General features: G+C 43.6%; 1 protein-coding gene across 2 annotated transcripts in view; it reads right to left on the minus strand.

Moving 5' to 3' along the window:
- Positions 1 to 6104: 6104 nt before the first annotated feature.
- The window catches only part of selenoj (selenoprotein J), a 30711-nt gene continuing 21800 nt past the window's right edge, over positions 6105 to 15015 (minus strand). For both annotated transcript variants that reach the window (XM_034171486.1, XM_034171480.1), the window contains exons 9-10: positions 12111 to 12250; positions 6105 to 6498 (exon numbers count right to left, since the gene is read on the minus strand). In XM_034171486.1, coding sequence (XP_034027377.1) covers positions 6397 to 6498; positions 12111 to 12250 — 242 coding nt within the window. In that variant the 3' untranslated portion in view covers positions 6105 to 6396. The remainder of the gene's footprint in view (positions 6499 to 12110; positions 12251 to 15015) is intronic.

The raw sequence follows: 15015 nt of genomic DNA on the forward strand, positions 1-15015 counted from the left end.
GGCTCTGGTACCCAACTCCTGGAGAGGGGCTGGATGCTTCATTTTTCTGGCATTGCCCATGGGGAGAGGCGGAGAGCTGGGGGTGCATTGCTTATTGCTCCCCAGCTCAGTTGCCATGTGTTGGAGTTCACTTCGGTGAACGAGAGGGTTGCGTCCCTACGCCTTTGGGTCGGGGACAGGTCTCTCACCGTTGTCTTGGCCTACGGGCCGAGCGGCAGCGCAGAGTACCCGACCTTCCTGGAGTCCCTGGGAGGGGTACTAGATAGCACTCCGACTGGGGACTCCATTGTTCTCCTGGGGGATTTCAACGCCCATGTGGGCGGCGACAGTGAGACCTGGAGGGGGGTGATCGGGAAGCACGGCCTCCCTAATCTGAACCCGAGTGGTGTTCAGTTGTTGGACTTCTGTGCTAGTCACAGTTTGTCCATCACGTCCAACACCATGTTCGAGCACAAGGGTGTCCATAAGTGCACGTGGCACCAGCACACCCTGAGCCGGAGGTCGATGATCGACTTTGTAGTCATATCATCTGACCTTCGGCCACGTGTCTCGGACACTCGAGTAAAGAGAGGGGCAGAGCTGTTGACCGATCACCACCTGGTGGTGAGTTGGATCTGCTGGGAGGGGAGGAAGCCGGTCAGACCTGGCAGGCCCAAACGTATCGTGAGGGTGTGCTGGGATCGACTGGCGGAACCCTCTGTCAGGGAGGTCTTCAACTCCCACCTCCGGGAGAGCTTCTCCCAGATCCCGGGGGAGGTTGGAAACATGGAGTCCGAGTGGACCATGTTCTCCACCTCCATTGTTGATGTGGCCGCTCGTAGCTGTGGTCGCAAGGTCTCTGGTGCCTGTCGCGGTGGCAATCCCCGAACCCGGTGGTGGACACCGGAAGTAAGGGATTCTGTCAAGCTGAAAAAGGAGTCCTACTTATCTTTGTTGGTAGGTGGGACCCCAGAGGCAGCTGACAGGTACCGGCAGGCCAAGCGTGCCGCAGCCCGTGTGGTCGCAGAGGCAAAAATTCGGGTCTGGGAGGAGTTCGAGGAGGCTATGGAGGAGGACTATCGGTCGGCCTCGAAGAGATTCTGGCAAACCGTCCGACGCCTCGGGAGGCGGAAGCAGCTCTCCACCGGCACTGTTTACAGTGCGGGTGGGGAGCTGTTGACCCTGACTGGGGATGTTGTTGGGCGGTGGAAGGAGTACTTCAAGGATCTCCTCAATCCCATCGTCACGTCTTACCGAAGAGGAAGCAGAGACTGGGGACCCAGACGCAGACTCATCCATTACCCAGGCAGAAGTCACCGAGGTGGTTAGAAAGCTCCTCGGTGGCAAGGCTCCTGGGGTGGATGAAATCCGTCCTGAGTACCTTAAGTCTCTGGATGTTGTGGGACTGTCTTGGCTGACACGCCTCTGCAACATCGCGTGGCGATCGGGGACAGTGCCTCTGGATTGGCAGACCGGGGTGGTGGTCCCTCTGTTTAAGAAGGGGGACCGCAGGGTGTGTTCCAACTATAGGGGGATCACACTCCTCAGCCTCCCCGGTAAGGTCTATTCCAGAGTACTGGAGAGGAGAATTGGACCGATGGTCGAACCTCGGATTCAGGAGGAGCAGTGTGGTTTTCGTCCTGGTCGCGGCACACTGGACCAGCTCTACACACTCCATCGGGTGCTCGAGGGTTCATGGGAGTTCGCCCAACCAGTCCACATGTGTTTTGTGGATCTAGAGAAGGCGATCGACCGTGTCCCTCGGGGCACCCTGTGGGGAGTGCTCCGGGAGTACGGGGTCCGTAGTCCTTTGCTAAGGGCTATCTGGTCCCTGTATGATCGCAGCAGACGCTTGGTTCGCATTGCTGGTAGTAAGTCAAACCTGTTTTCAGTGCACGTTGGCCTCCGCCAGAGCTGCCCTTTGTCACCGGTTCTGTTCATTATTTTTATGGACAGAATTTCTAGGCGCAGCCAGGGTGTAGAGGGGGTCTGGTTTGGGAACCACAGAATCTCATCTCTGCTGTTTGCGGACGATGTGGTTCTGTTGGCTTCGTCAAATCAGGACCTTCAGCGTGCACTGGGGCGGTTTGCAGCCGAGTGTGAGGTGTCCGGGATGAAAATCAGCACCTCCAAATCCGAGGCCATGGTTCTCGACCAGAAAAAGGTGTTTTGCCCTCTTCAGGTCGGTGGAGTGTCTTTGCCTCAAGTGGAAGAGTTTAAGTATCTCGGGGTCTTGTTCACGAGTGAGGGACGGATGGAGCGTGAGATCGATAGACGGATCGGTGCAGCGTCTGCAGTGATGCGGTCGCTGTATCGGACCGTCGTGGTGAAGAGAGAGCTGAGTAGGGGGGCAAAGCTCTCGATTTACCGATTGATCTACATTCCGATCCTCACCTATGGTCATGAGATTTGGCTCATGACCGAAAGAACGAGATTGCGGGTACAAGCGGCCGAGATGAGTTTCCTCCGCAGGGTGGCTGGGCGCTCCCTTAGAGAGCTCGGTCACTCGGGAGGAGCTCGGAGTCGAGCCGCTGCTCCTCCACGTCGAAAGGAGTCAGTTGAGGTGGCTCGAGCATCTTTTCCGGATGCCCCCTGGACGCCTCGCTGGAGAGGTGTTCCAGGCATGTCCCATTGGGAGGAGGCCCCGGGGAAGACCCAGGACACGCTGGAAGGACTACATCTCTCGGCTGGCTTGGGAACGCCTTGGGGTTCCCCCGGAGGAGCTGGGGGAGGTGTGTGTGGATCGGGAGGTCTGGGCGGCTTTGCTTGAGCTGCTGCCCCCGCGACCCGACTCGATAAAGCGGAAGAAAATGGATGGATGGATGGATGAGTTAATAGCTTAAACGTGTGAAGTTGTCTGTGATTTTTGTATGGTTTGACAGAGGTTGTCGGATCTGACCTGCAGAGCTTACTCCTGAAGTTTTGAGACTGATTTTAATATTTCCTATCGACTGACCCTAAAATCAGTGATATTATAACCTTGTTATAATATCAGGCAGTGATAGGTGGTGCCTTTTGAGGTAAAATTATCCACAAGTGATAATTTCAAATATCCTAAAACACATATTATATTCTTCCTGGTTCTGCTACAACCCGTCCAAACCCAGTTACCATTAATGGAACTGATGTGGACATTGTAGACTACTACTACAAGTACCTGGGTGTCCACATAGACAACAAACTGGACTGGACTGTAAACACAGATGCTGTGTATAAGAAAGGTCAGGAAGGACTGCACTTCCTCAGGAGGCTCAGATCTTTCAATGTCTGTAGAAATGTTGATGTTCTATTACTCAGTGGTCTCCAGTGTCATCTTCTACGCTGTAGTGTGCTGGCGCAGCAGGTTGAAGGCAGCTGACATGAACAAACTCAACAAGCTCACCAGCAGAGCTGGCTCTGTATTGGGGGCGGAACTGGAGTTGGTGATTGAGGTGTCGGAGAGGAGGTTGAGAAAACTGCTCACCATCCGTGACAACACCTGCCACTCCCTGCCTGTCACACTGATGTCCTGTCAGAGCACCTTCAGCCAATGACAGAGGCCACCGAGGTGCACCACAGGTCCTTCCTACCTGTGGCAGACTGTATAACTCCTCCCCGTTCTGCAGGGTGAATACATAACTATTTGAGTTTTTCATTTACTCAGCTATGTGCAATACTGTCAACATCTTGTGCCAGTGTCTTCAGTCATTTTGCATAAACATGTACTCATTGTTCTCACTGCAAAAAAAAAAAAAAAAGAAAAAAAAAGATTTTTTTAAAAAGCAATGTTTACTGTTTAGGCACTCTGCAAAACAATTTCCTTCGGGATTAATAAAGTTGTTTATTCTTGCTTACCAATGGAATGACTGTGAAATGAATGCTTAATTTGGGAGGCTCAGATGAGTATCACTTGCATCTCGGGGCTTGTCAGCTACTTTATTTTGGCCATGTGGCACGTTTCTCTGGACATGATCAAGCATGCAGGTCAGGATTGCAGGATTTGCAGTGTTGAGGACCCGAGTTCTTGGTTGGCGTTTGCCCAAATATTTCAGTAGTGTGGTGGATGGGGAAACGTGAAACCAGTGCATGCACCCAAACCCAAACTGACCTCTTTACACTTCTAGAAATACAAAAAAAAAAAAAAGTTCCTTTATTAACCTTCAGCTCATATCCATCTTTTAATCTCAAACATTTTCAGTGTACAGCAAAAACGCATGTTGGCAAAATAATTTAGTAGGGGACTGTGTTTTAACACTATACAATTTGAAATTCTCTACACTCTTAGAACATGTCCCAATGAAGTGAACATTGTCAGATTTGTGAAACAAAAGCACTGTTCAGGTCTGGAGGTAATTATGCCAGACAGCACCCGCTACCTGCTGTGTAGGAGGAAGTCAGGCAGGGAGACAGAAATCAAATGAGTTCCTCTCCGTAGGCTACAAATGCTCCGTCTTGCAGAACCTTTGCAGTTAGCTGATCCAAAGCTCTGAGGTTTCTCTGACTAAACATTTTTCCCCATGTTGCATTTGAGTATTTGAGCCTGCAACTAAACCAAATCTTTATTGCACACCACACAAAGACATCATATGATTCATGGGACTTCTTGCACTACTAAAAACTAAAATGACGTGTAATACCCATTTACTTAATGATATAGAGTTAAAATAACACTATTCGCATAAATTTCTGGAAACAACTGAGGCACTAGAACAGAAGCTGACACAATGTGACTGAGATTTCAAAGTTTTGGCTTTGGGTCAGGCTTGGGTAACTTTGAGTATCATTGAGGTCAATGCTTAAAACACATGAATATATACAAGTCAGCACTTTCAGGAAGAGGGAACAGCTCCATTGAGAGGAATAGGCTGCACTCTGGACATTCCAATAGTAAATCTGAGTGTATCTGCATTTTCATTTCACAATAATAGAATGTACTCCAGGGAAAGAGAAAACTGAAACCCAGCTGAAACTCCACCTCAGCAAAATCCCTTTCTCATCACGGCACAGCACTTTTTCAGAGATTAGGAATGCTAAACAGTCTCTGAAGGAAAAAATAAAGCCTAGAGCGGGACTCAGAGAGAACACAACTCTGCCAAAGTCCCAGGCGAACATCCCTGTTGAGATTTTGCTTTTATCTTTTTCATTGTGAGAGTGTTCTTCCTTTGATCTCTTCTCAAACATTCTCAGACCTCAACTGCCGATGGTGAACCGATTCCCATTTTAAATAGGACACGCCAAAGTTTATTCAGTGTCTCAAAGCTAAACAAGTAACAGGCACCATGGATTTCCCCCTTTTTGTCTTCCTGTTTCCGGCACTTTCACAGCTGTGTGCCTCATTTGGCATCATCCACTGGTTCTGTTCTGTCCCTGTATTGGCTCAGTTCTGCTAAGCTGGACAGTGTTTCTCTCCTGATGTCTCTGTGTGGCCTCAGTGTGACATACAAAGTACACACAGACAGTCATTCACATTATTATTATTATTATGTACAGCTGCTTCACACATTACATCATATCTGACATACTGTAGACGACATGCTGAACATGCTGTATCTTTGATCTTATTTGCTATCTTTGATCCTGATGCGTATGTCAGCTTCTACCAGGCTAACTGCAGTATTCACTTAGAATAACTATGTTGTTATTCCCCTACATGGTTCACACAATGACACAAAAGCAAAGCAATTGTTTTGTGACATCATCAGTGTTTAAGATCCACATTCAGCAATTTTCCAGTCATTGGATCATTTCTGATATTTGATCCTGATTGTGATCTTTGGTTCATTCATGCATTTTCTATACCCGCTTACTCTTTTCAAGGGTCACAGGGGCAGGGGGAGGTAGCTGCAGTCACAAGGCAAGAGGTGGGGTAAGTCCTGGTCAGGACACCAGTCCATCACAGGGCTACATATACACAGACAAACACATTCAAGCACACGTGTGGTCAATTAAAATTTTCCAGTTCACCTAACTGGCACGGAAGTGGGACGAAGCTGGAGCACCTAGAAGACAGCAACGTGAACACAGGTAGAAGATGTAAACTCCACACAGAAAAGACCAGGTGCAAAGTGACCCCAGGACCTTCTTGGTGTGAGGTAACAGTGCTAACCACTAAGCCACTGCGCCACTCCACTCAGACATATAGAAACATTATTAAGGTTCTTTATTTGTTACATTGTACATTGCAGCTAATAAAGAGAGAGACGTGTTATGCCTTTCACTTTAATACATTTGTCTTTCTTACATAATTTACCTTTGACAGAGCAAAAAGATTCATGTTTCATGCTGTGCAAGACTTTACAATGAAACTGTCATAGACTGCTACATCGAAGGTCATCTGTTAAGAAAGTCACTAAAAATAGGCTTGAAAATAAGTATCCACACTAGTAAAGTTGTAAGGTCATAAAACAAGTGTTTGAGACAAATTATTGAAATGATAATCTAAAACTTATATTTTTGGACGACATTTTGTGCTAGCTGCAGCAGTAGCGGGTATCGAAATGTCCTCTTCTTCCAAGATTGCGAGATTCCCTGGACACCAGTCTGGAAAAACATCAATATTACAGCTGAAACGTTCAGGTAGCAAAAACTGCAATGACATGCAAACTGATGGAAGTTACCACAATCAAAACAATACATCCAGGTTCAAATCCTCCTTGCAAGATGGTCAGACATTCTGGGCTGAGGATTTTTCTAAAAAAAAAAAAAAAAAAAAATTGCCTGTGTGAAATTATCCTCTTGTCTTGTATTTTGGCCTACTTCCATGTTTTGGCCTGATGCTGGCCTGATGCCTTGTTTCTTTTGACTTTAAAGTAAGGCTGTAACACACACATTATATATATATATATATATATATATATATATATATATATATATATATATATACACACGAGGTCTCTTAGATAATAAACCGACCCTTTTATTTTTTTTTTTTAACTATATGGATTTGAATGACATGCGATTACACCAATCATGCTTGAACCCTCGTGCGCATGCGTGAGTTTTTTCACGCGTGTCGGTGACGTCATTTCCCTGTGGGCAGGCCTTGAGTGAGATGTGGTCCCACCCTCTCGGCTAAATTCCTTTGTTTCACACGCTGCTCGAGACGGCGCGCGTTGCTTTATCAAAATTTTTTCTGGACCTGTGAGGAATATCCGAGTGGACACTATTCGAGAAATTAAGATGGTTTTCTGTGAAAAGTTTAACGGCTGATGAGAGATTATGGGGTGTTTCTGTCGGTGTAAGGACTTCCCACGGAGCGGGACGTCCTGCAGCGCTTCCAGGCGCTGTCGTCGGCCTGTTTCGAGCTTAAAACATCCTAATTTAAGGCTTAATTCACCCAGGACATCGTGAGAGAACAGAGAAGATTCAGAAGAGGCCGGCATGAGGAATTTATGCGGACATTCCACTGTTTAAGGACATTTTTTTAATGAAAGACGTACGCGCAAAATCTGTGTGCGCCGCGACAGGAAAAACACCTCCGTGTTGAAAACCATTTGTAGAATTCAGGCGGCTTTTAATGGCTTTCAACAAGTGAGTAACTGAGAAATTGTTTAACAGCTTGGGCATGTTCCAACTTGCCCGTTAAGATTTCCAACGGAGGTGTTTTTCCTGCCGCGACCCCCCGCGGTCGGGTCCAGCCCGACATGCGACTCTGCCCGCACGTTCTTTCATTACAAATGACCGTTAACAATGGAATGTCCGAATAAACTCCTCATGCCGACTTCTTCTGAAAGTTCTCTGTTCTCTGACTTACTGCGTCAACAGAGCCTGAAATGTGGAAGTTTTCAACTTGAAACGGCGAGACGCTGCCGCCTCGAAGCGCAGATCGCCGTCAGGCGCCGTGGACCGTCCTTAAAGCGACACTACCAGACCAAAATCTCTCATCAGCCGTTAAAATTTTTACCGAAAACCAGCTGAATTTATTGAATGGTGTCCACTCAGTTGTGCCTTACAGTTTTGAAAAATTTTTTATCAAACAAAGCAACAGTCTCTGAGCCATTCCTAAACAATGAAAAAAAAAATCGACGAGCAGGTGGACGACTCCTCACTCAAAGACTGCCCACAGGCGAATGACGTAACCGACAGGCGTGAAAAAACTCTCGCATGCCCACGAGGGTTCAAGCATGTCTGATGTAATCACACGTGATTCAAATCCATATGGTTTTTGAAAAAATAATAAGGTCGGATACTTTTCTAATAGACCTCGTATATATATGTATATATATATATATATATATATATATATATATATATATATATATATATATATATATATATATATATATATATATATATATATAAACTTCACAAAATCTGGCCCTCAAAACGCAAGCAACAGAGTCTCAGAGAGTTATAAATTAAAAAATTTTCCAGGGACAATGGTACTTGTCTCCCCTACAAATACTCTTGTCTGCAGTGCCCAGATTTGTGCCTTGACACAATCCTGTCTCAGAGGTCTACAGACAATTCCTTTGACTTCATGCTTGGTTTGTTCTCTGTCATGCACTGTCAACTGTGTGACTTTATATGTAGACAGGTGTGTGCCTTTCCAAATCATGTCCAATCAACTGAATTTACCCCATGTGGACTCCAATTAAACTGTAGCAACATCTCAAGGATGATCAGTAGAAACAGGATGCATCTGAGCTCAATTTTGAGCTTCATGGCAAAGGCTGTGAATACTTACGTACATGTGATTTCTTAATCTTTTTTTTTATTATTATTTTCAATATATTTGCAAAAATCTCAAAAAAACTTTTTTCACATTGTCATTGAGGTATTGTGTGTTGAAGTTGGGGCGAAAATGAATTTCACCCATTTTGGAATAAGGCTGTAACATAAATTGTAGAAAAGGTGAAAAGCTGTGAATGCTTTCCAGATACACTGTAAATGGTTACTCGCCTTGGCTGGTGTACCATCCGGGGGGAGTCATAGACTCTCCTCCATCTCAGATGCAGATACAGACACTTTACTGTCATTGTAACAAGTACAGTGAAAGGTAAGGCGCAAGCCTTTTAGTGCAAATATAAACCTGGGTAACCCACACACAGACTGAAAAGGTCTGAGGAAGAACAAAAATAAACAAAGTTTAACAGATTGGAAAGAGTGTGTTCAAATTGCAAATTTAAAACAAAGAAAAACAATATCTAAGTACATAGTAACAAAAAAATAATTTCGCACACACACACACACACACACACACATATATATATCAAGAGAAAAGTGTGTACAAAACAGTGGATATTGCACATAAACAAATGCAGTCATTTCAAGTGTGGCATGTGACATGGCAATTTGGTTCCAGTGGCATTTATAGTTTTTACCGCAAATGGGTAGAAAATGTTTTTCAGTCTATCTGTACTTGCTTTAATGGCCTTGTACCATCTGCCTGATGGCAGTAGCTCAATCAGAGAGTGGCCAGCGTGGGATGAGACCTTTAGGATGGTGTTGGCTCTCTTGAGACAGTAAGAACCATAAAGGTCCTCCAGTGTAGGTAGAGGCAGTGGTGGGCACAGATAACCAAAAAATTAACTTCGATAACAGATAATCAGATAACTGAAAAGTTATCTTCGATAAAGATAAAACAAACCACCCAAAAATGTATCGGAAGTTACAGATAACTGATAACTTCCAATATTATCTCTGGCACGTTTACAACTACTAGTAAAACAAATTTAATAGCTTCTAGCAATATTAAAAGTAACAACAGACCCAAACAATGAGACCACACTTTTTTCTTTCAACATTCTGCCCCTGCTAGAAGCTCTTGTTTACTACAGCGCTCCCAGCACAGAGGCACCCCAAGAGCAGCCAGCTCTCTATCAATTACAATGCTCCGGTCTGGCGGAGGTCTTGAAAAATAAAGTCATGCTGAGTTATGGTTTTGATTTATAAATAACATTAATACCGATAGAATAACATTAATGTCAATTCTGTCATTTGTACAAAGTTAAAATATAACATATATCGTTTAATGTTGAATAATGCACTAATTCTGAGGTTTTGTAACAAACAGACAGATCGCAAAGGATTCTGGGTAAAAGTGCCTCTGCTAAACACTGATTGGTTCAGTCATTCATTATGTAAACCAACACGTTAATGTGATGTCTGTTGTGTGTTGGTGTTTAAAGATAAATGTGCTTTTGTAAAATATTCCATTTTTTTATTTGTAAAAACAGGCATTTTTACGGAGCCCTGCAAGTGTCATCGCAAAATGTTTTGCATGTGGAGAGAATGTGCGCACGTTTTATGATGTTGTAAAACGTGCTTTACACTGTGCGAGATGATTTTTCATGCAGGAATTTTTTGGACCAAGTTTCAGGTTAATCGTGCGTCCTGCATCGTGTAGTGTACGTGAAGTATCAAGCTGCGGTCAACATCTGACGACCGCCTCCTGATCGCAGATCGTATGGTCGAATGAGAATCAAACCTGTTTGATATTATTGTGGTTGGCCGTCGTGAGGGTTTCCTGCTGCTGAAAAGCTACAAGCATCTAAACGCTTGCACTGTGCCTGTGCAAACACTGCAGAGCTGGCTTGTAATATTATTATTATTATTTTGCTGTTGTTTTGTTTTTAAACTTCATTTGTTAAAAAAAAAAAAAAAAAAAAAAGCCATTTGCAAAGCCAAAAAGTTGATTTGACAATCATCTGATATAACCGGGGTCAAAATAAATAGAACACTGCCATCTATTGGTTCCCAGACGCTTAGTACTCAGGGTGAATACTGCCATGAACACTACTGGCCAGTAGATGGCAGTAGAGGTCTTGAAAACAAAATTCCAGATAATCTCTGTCTGCTACATTTAAAATGCGTGGAATTTAACAAACGCAAATACAAAACCAACGTCTAGAAACGCAGAGAATATATTCAAGAGAGTTTTAGGCACTAGAGTTTAATGCTGTTGTCCATGGAGCCTGAACAGAGTGTCTGAAATGCATTTCTCCTGTCGTGACGTACTGAGATTACATCATCGTACCCATAAACACTCTTCTGTTTGCAGAGGTTATAACTGTGTGTCTATTACAAAACTTTTAACAGGTGGGTGCTGAACTGATTTTAAATTTTAAAAATGCTTGTCGCTGTTCAGCTTTGTTTACTTTGTTTATCGGTTTAAAAGTTATCGGACAAAAATTAATCGGAAGATAATTGATCCGATAATGGTTTTTAAAGTTATCTAAAAAGATAATCCGACAATGAAAACATTATCTTCGATAATTATCTGTTATCGGATTATTGGAAGTGTGCCCACCACTGGGTAGAGGGCACCCAGTGAACTTCTCTGCTATTTTGGTAACCCTCTGGAGCTCTTCCCCGTTTGCCCCCGTGTAGCTGGCAAACCACGTACAAAGGCAGTATGTTAAGATGCTCTCCGTGGTAGAACAGTAAAAAGACATGAGCAGTCTCTAGTTTGTGTTATTTTTCCTGAGGATTCCCAGAAAGTAGAATCTTTGCTATGCCTTCTTTACCAAGTGTGTGGTGTTCCTGTTCCAGGTCAGTTTCCCATCTATGTGAACTGCCAGGAAATGGAAGTCCCTGACCCTTTCCACACAGGTCCCCTGATGATAATGGGCTGAACGTCTTTTGTTTCTCCTGAAGTCTACGATTAGCTCCTTGGTTTTGGATGTGTTCAGGAGCAGGTTATTTTATTTTACACTACACCATTAGCTGTTCCACTTCATCCCGATAAGCAGACTCATCTCCTCCAGTGATACAGTTTACCACTGTGGAGTCATCCATATACTTATTGAAAAAATCCAGGGATAAGCGTTGATGCCAGTGAGTCCTAGGGCTGATATAGGACTTCTTCCTCATCTACATGAGACCTAAACCAATTTAGAACAGACTTAGATCATCCAACCCAATTTTACAGCGCGTCTTCTAATACCTTACCCTGCTACACCTGCATGGATGGGATCTTTCATTTCATGTGTCTGTGAACAGCTGTAAACAATTTATGAGTGTTGTTTTTGACTTCATGTTCAATTTTATGGCTATGGCAACATCTAGCATCTGAGGTGAAATATGGTATCCACTTTCAATAACAATTTTGCTGTTACACCATGCCATTTGCATGATACCACAAAGGTACAGTAATTCTTTTGTGCAGTCAACAGTGTTTAGGATCCACTTTCAGCCATGTTCTAGAATACCTGTGCCCCAATACAGGCTCCAATAAAGGACGCTCGGCTGGCGGTGCATCCCCCACAGCGCATGGTGGTCCTGACTGCTTCGTCCAGTTGATTCATTGTCAGGATTCCATGAAGCGCTCCCTGGAATGCACCAGGCAGAGCTGAAAAAACAAAAACAAATAAACAGACTTATTGCATAAGCAGCAGATTGAGATGATCAGGAAAATAAATAAATAAATTAAAAAATTAAAACTTTAACCTGTTTACAGATGTTAAAGGGTAACTCTGGCATTTTTCAACATGGTTCCTATTTTTGCATTTTTTTTGGGAGAGACGGACAATTAGCTAAGTGGAGAAGGAGCTGGCCTGGACAACCCATGTCTACATGGGTTGTCCAGGCCAGCTCTTTAGGATTACTGTTCTTGTGTGTGTGTTACATACAGGACACTGAGCCACGACTACTTCTATTTGCGTGGCCAAGCCCAGTCAGTATTGTACATCACAGGCTTGCTCCTTACAATTAACTATACCCAAGTGTGGCCAGTGGACTTTCCTAAGCATTTCACTTCTCAATGTGTGTAGTACTACCATCCTTGAGTTTGTGAATATGAGCCCACCTTCACATGAAATTTCTGTTAAGTATGTCTTCTATAATACATTCCAATTTTAAGGTAGAACTCTACTAGTGTATACTAAGGTTTATCTAAATATCTAAAAACAAGAAGAGTAGAATAGAGTAGAGCCACATAGATGCCTGGTCTTGAGAACCAGGGATGTTAGGTTTACATCATAATTCTTCTCTAAATGTCCAGTGCTATTTGATTTTATCTGCATGTTGTCTTTGTTTATCTGGCCAACCTCTCTGAATCGCATGTGTGGTTAGTCTTATCTCAACATCCTCCTTCATTGCCTCTTTGGACTCCTGCAGCTTTTGCTCTGATACCGGGAATTGGTGAGTGACAAGGTTGGCCTCAGTTTCTTCATTACGGAGTTCCTCATGGTGCTCTTTCAGAAATCCTCTGCTTAGGAAATCAGCTATATGCATCTCCTTGCCTGGCTTGTACTTGACCTCTAGACTGTAATTTTTTGGTCTCATAAGCATTCTTTGCAGCTTGGCTGGGGCACTGAGGTGCAACTTTTTAAATATCACTTCAAGTGGCTTATGATCACTTTCTAAATTGACATATCATCCATACAAATATTGATGATGAACTTGTCACAGCCGAACACTGTTGACAGCAACTCTTTTTTCGATTTGGGCATAATGTTTTTGACAGTCAGTTAATGCCCTGGAGCCATATGCTACCGGCTGTCCATTTTGAAGAAGCACTGCTCCCAGACCCTCAGAGCTTGCATCAGCAGACAAGGTAACTGGCTTGCTTACATCATAGTACTTAAGTACTGATGCTTGGCTGACAAGAGAAACTCTGTTGTTGTTCTAAACCCCACTGCCAGTCCACATTTCCTTCCAACTTCTTCAAAGCAGCACTCAGGTCTGAGAGGTTGGGGATGCATTTAGAGAGGTACTGTAGCAACCCTGTGAATCTCTGGAGGGCGGCTTTGGCCTCTGGTACTGGCATATCTTGTATAGCCCTGATGTTTTTCAGGATCAGCCTTTAGTTCTTTCTCACTGAGCATATGTCCAAAATATCTGATTCCGCCATCCTTATCCTAAATTTGCTTTTGTTCAGTTTCAGATTAATGCTTCTGAGATGATCCGCCAATTGTCTCAAACGACGGTCATGCTGCTCTCTGTTCTCTCCCCAAATGAGAATGTCATCTATCACGTTGACTACATCCTCTCCTTCTAAAGTGTCTGGCAATACACCTCTTGAACACTTCAGGTGCAGATGATACACCAAATGGCAGTCTGTTGAACCTATATCCGCAAAATGGTGTATTAAATGTGCAAAGGTGAGAGCTGTCTTCACCAACTTGGATTTGCCAAAATCCATTGTTTGCACCCAACACTGAGAAGAATTTGGCATTTGGCATTTCTGTTACGACTTCTATTGTGAGCAGTGGATAATGTTCTATTTTGATGGCTGTATTCGGGTCCTGTGGGTTGATGCAGATCCTGACCTTGTTTGGTTTTGTTACAGCCACCATGCTATTTACCCACTCTGTTGGCACTGCCTGTTTGCTTATCACACCTATGTTCTTCATTCTTTTCAGCGCTGTTTCAGTCTGGTCTTTTACTGCAACAGGCACTTTCCTGGGTGCATATACAACTGGAGTGATGTTTGGGTCTGTTTTTATGTGGTAAACATGCAGCCCAATCCAGTGAATAAATTCTGTAATATACACTCAGAATGTCACTCTCCATTTTAAGCATATGCACACCCATTTCTTCATGACATGACTTTTTTTTTTTTTTTTTTTACTGTTTTTAATAACTTCAAACTCCACATCATACTTTTTATCTTTATGATGACATGTCAACATGATTTTTCCTTTAGCTGGTATGCAGTGGCCTGCATAAGCAACAATTTTAGAGTGAGATTTGCTCACCTTTTTGTCCAGTCTCAGCTTGCTGAGGTCTCATGGAAATCACGATGCTCTATTTCTTTCTTTGCATCCATACTATTAATCTGTAAGATTAATACTGAATGGATGCAATAAGACTGGATTGAGCAGATAAAAAATTCTTGAACACCCGTCTCTGCCTTGGCTATCTGTTGTACTTTATGGTCTGTGAGTATTACACATTATTGCATAATGATTTTTTTTCCATGTTAAGCTTTGCACCTTTGTCTGTAGGGAGCACATTTCCTTAGCTCATGGTTGTAGTTGCATCTTGTACAGTCTCCCGATTTCTCATTTTTACACTCTCTGATGTGGCACCTTTCAATTTCTTTTTGTCATCTGGTTATTCCTTGGAGACTGTTATAAAAGTTAATGTTGTTAATGCTCTGTCAAATATATT

The sequence above is a fragment of the Thalassophryne amazonica genome, chromosome 1 (assembly GCF_902500255.1).
Source record: "Thalassophryne amazonica chromosome 1, fThaAma1.1, whole genome shotgun sequence".
Taxonomy (NCBI): Eukaryota; Metazoa; Chordata; class Actinopteri; order Batrachoidiformes; family Batrachoididae; genus Thalassophryne; species Thalassophryne amazonica.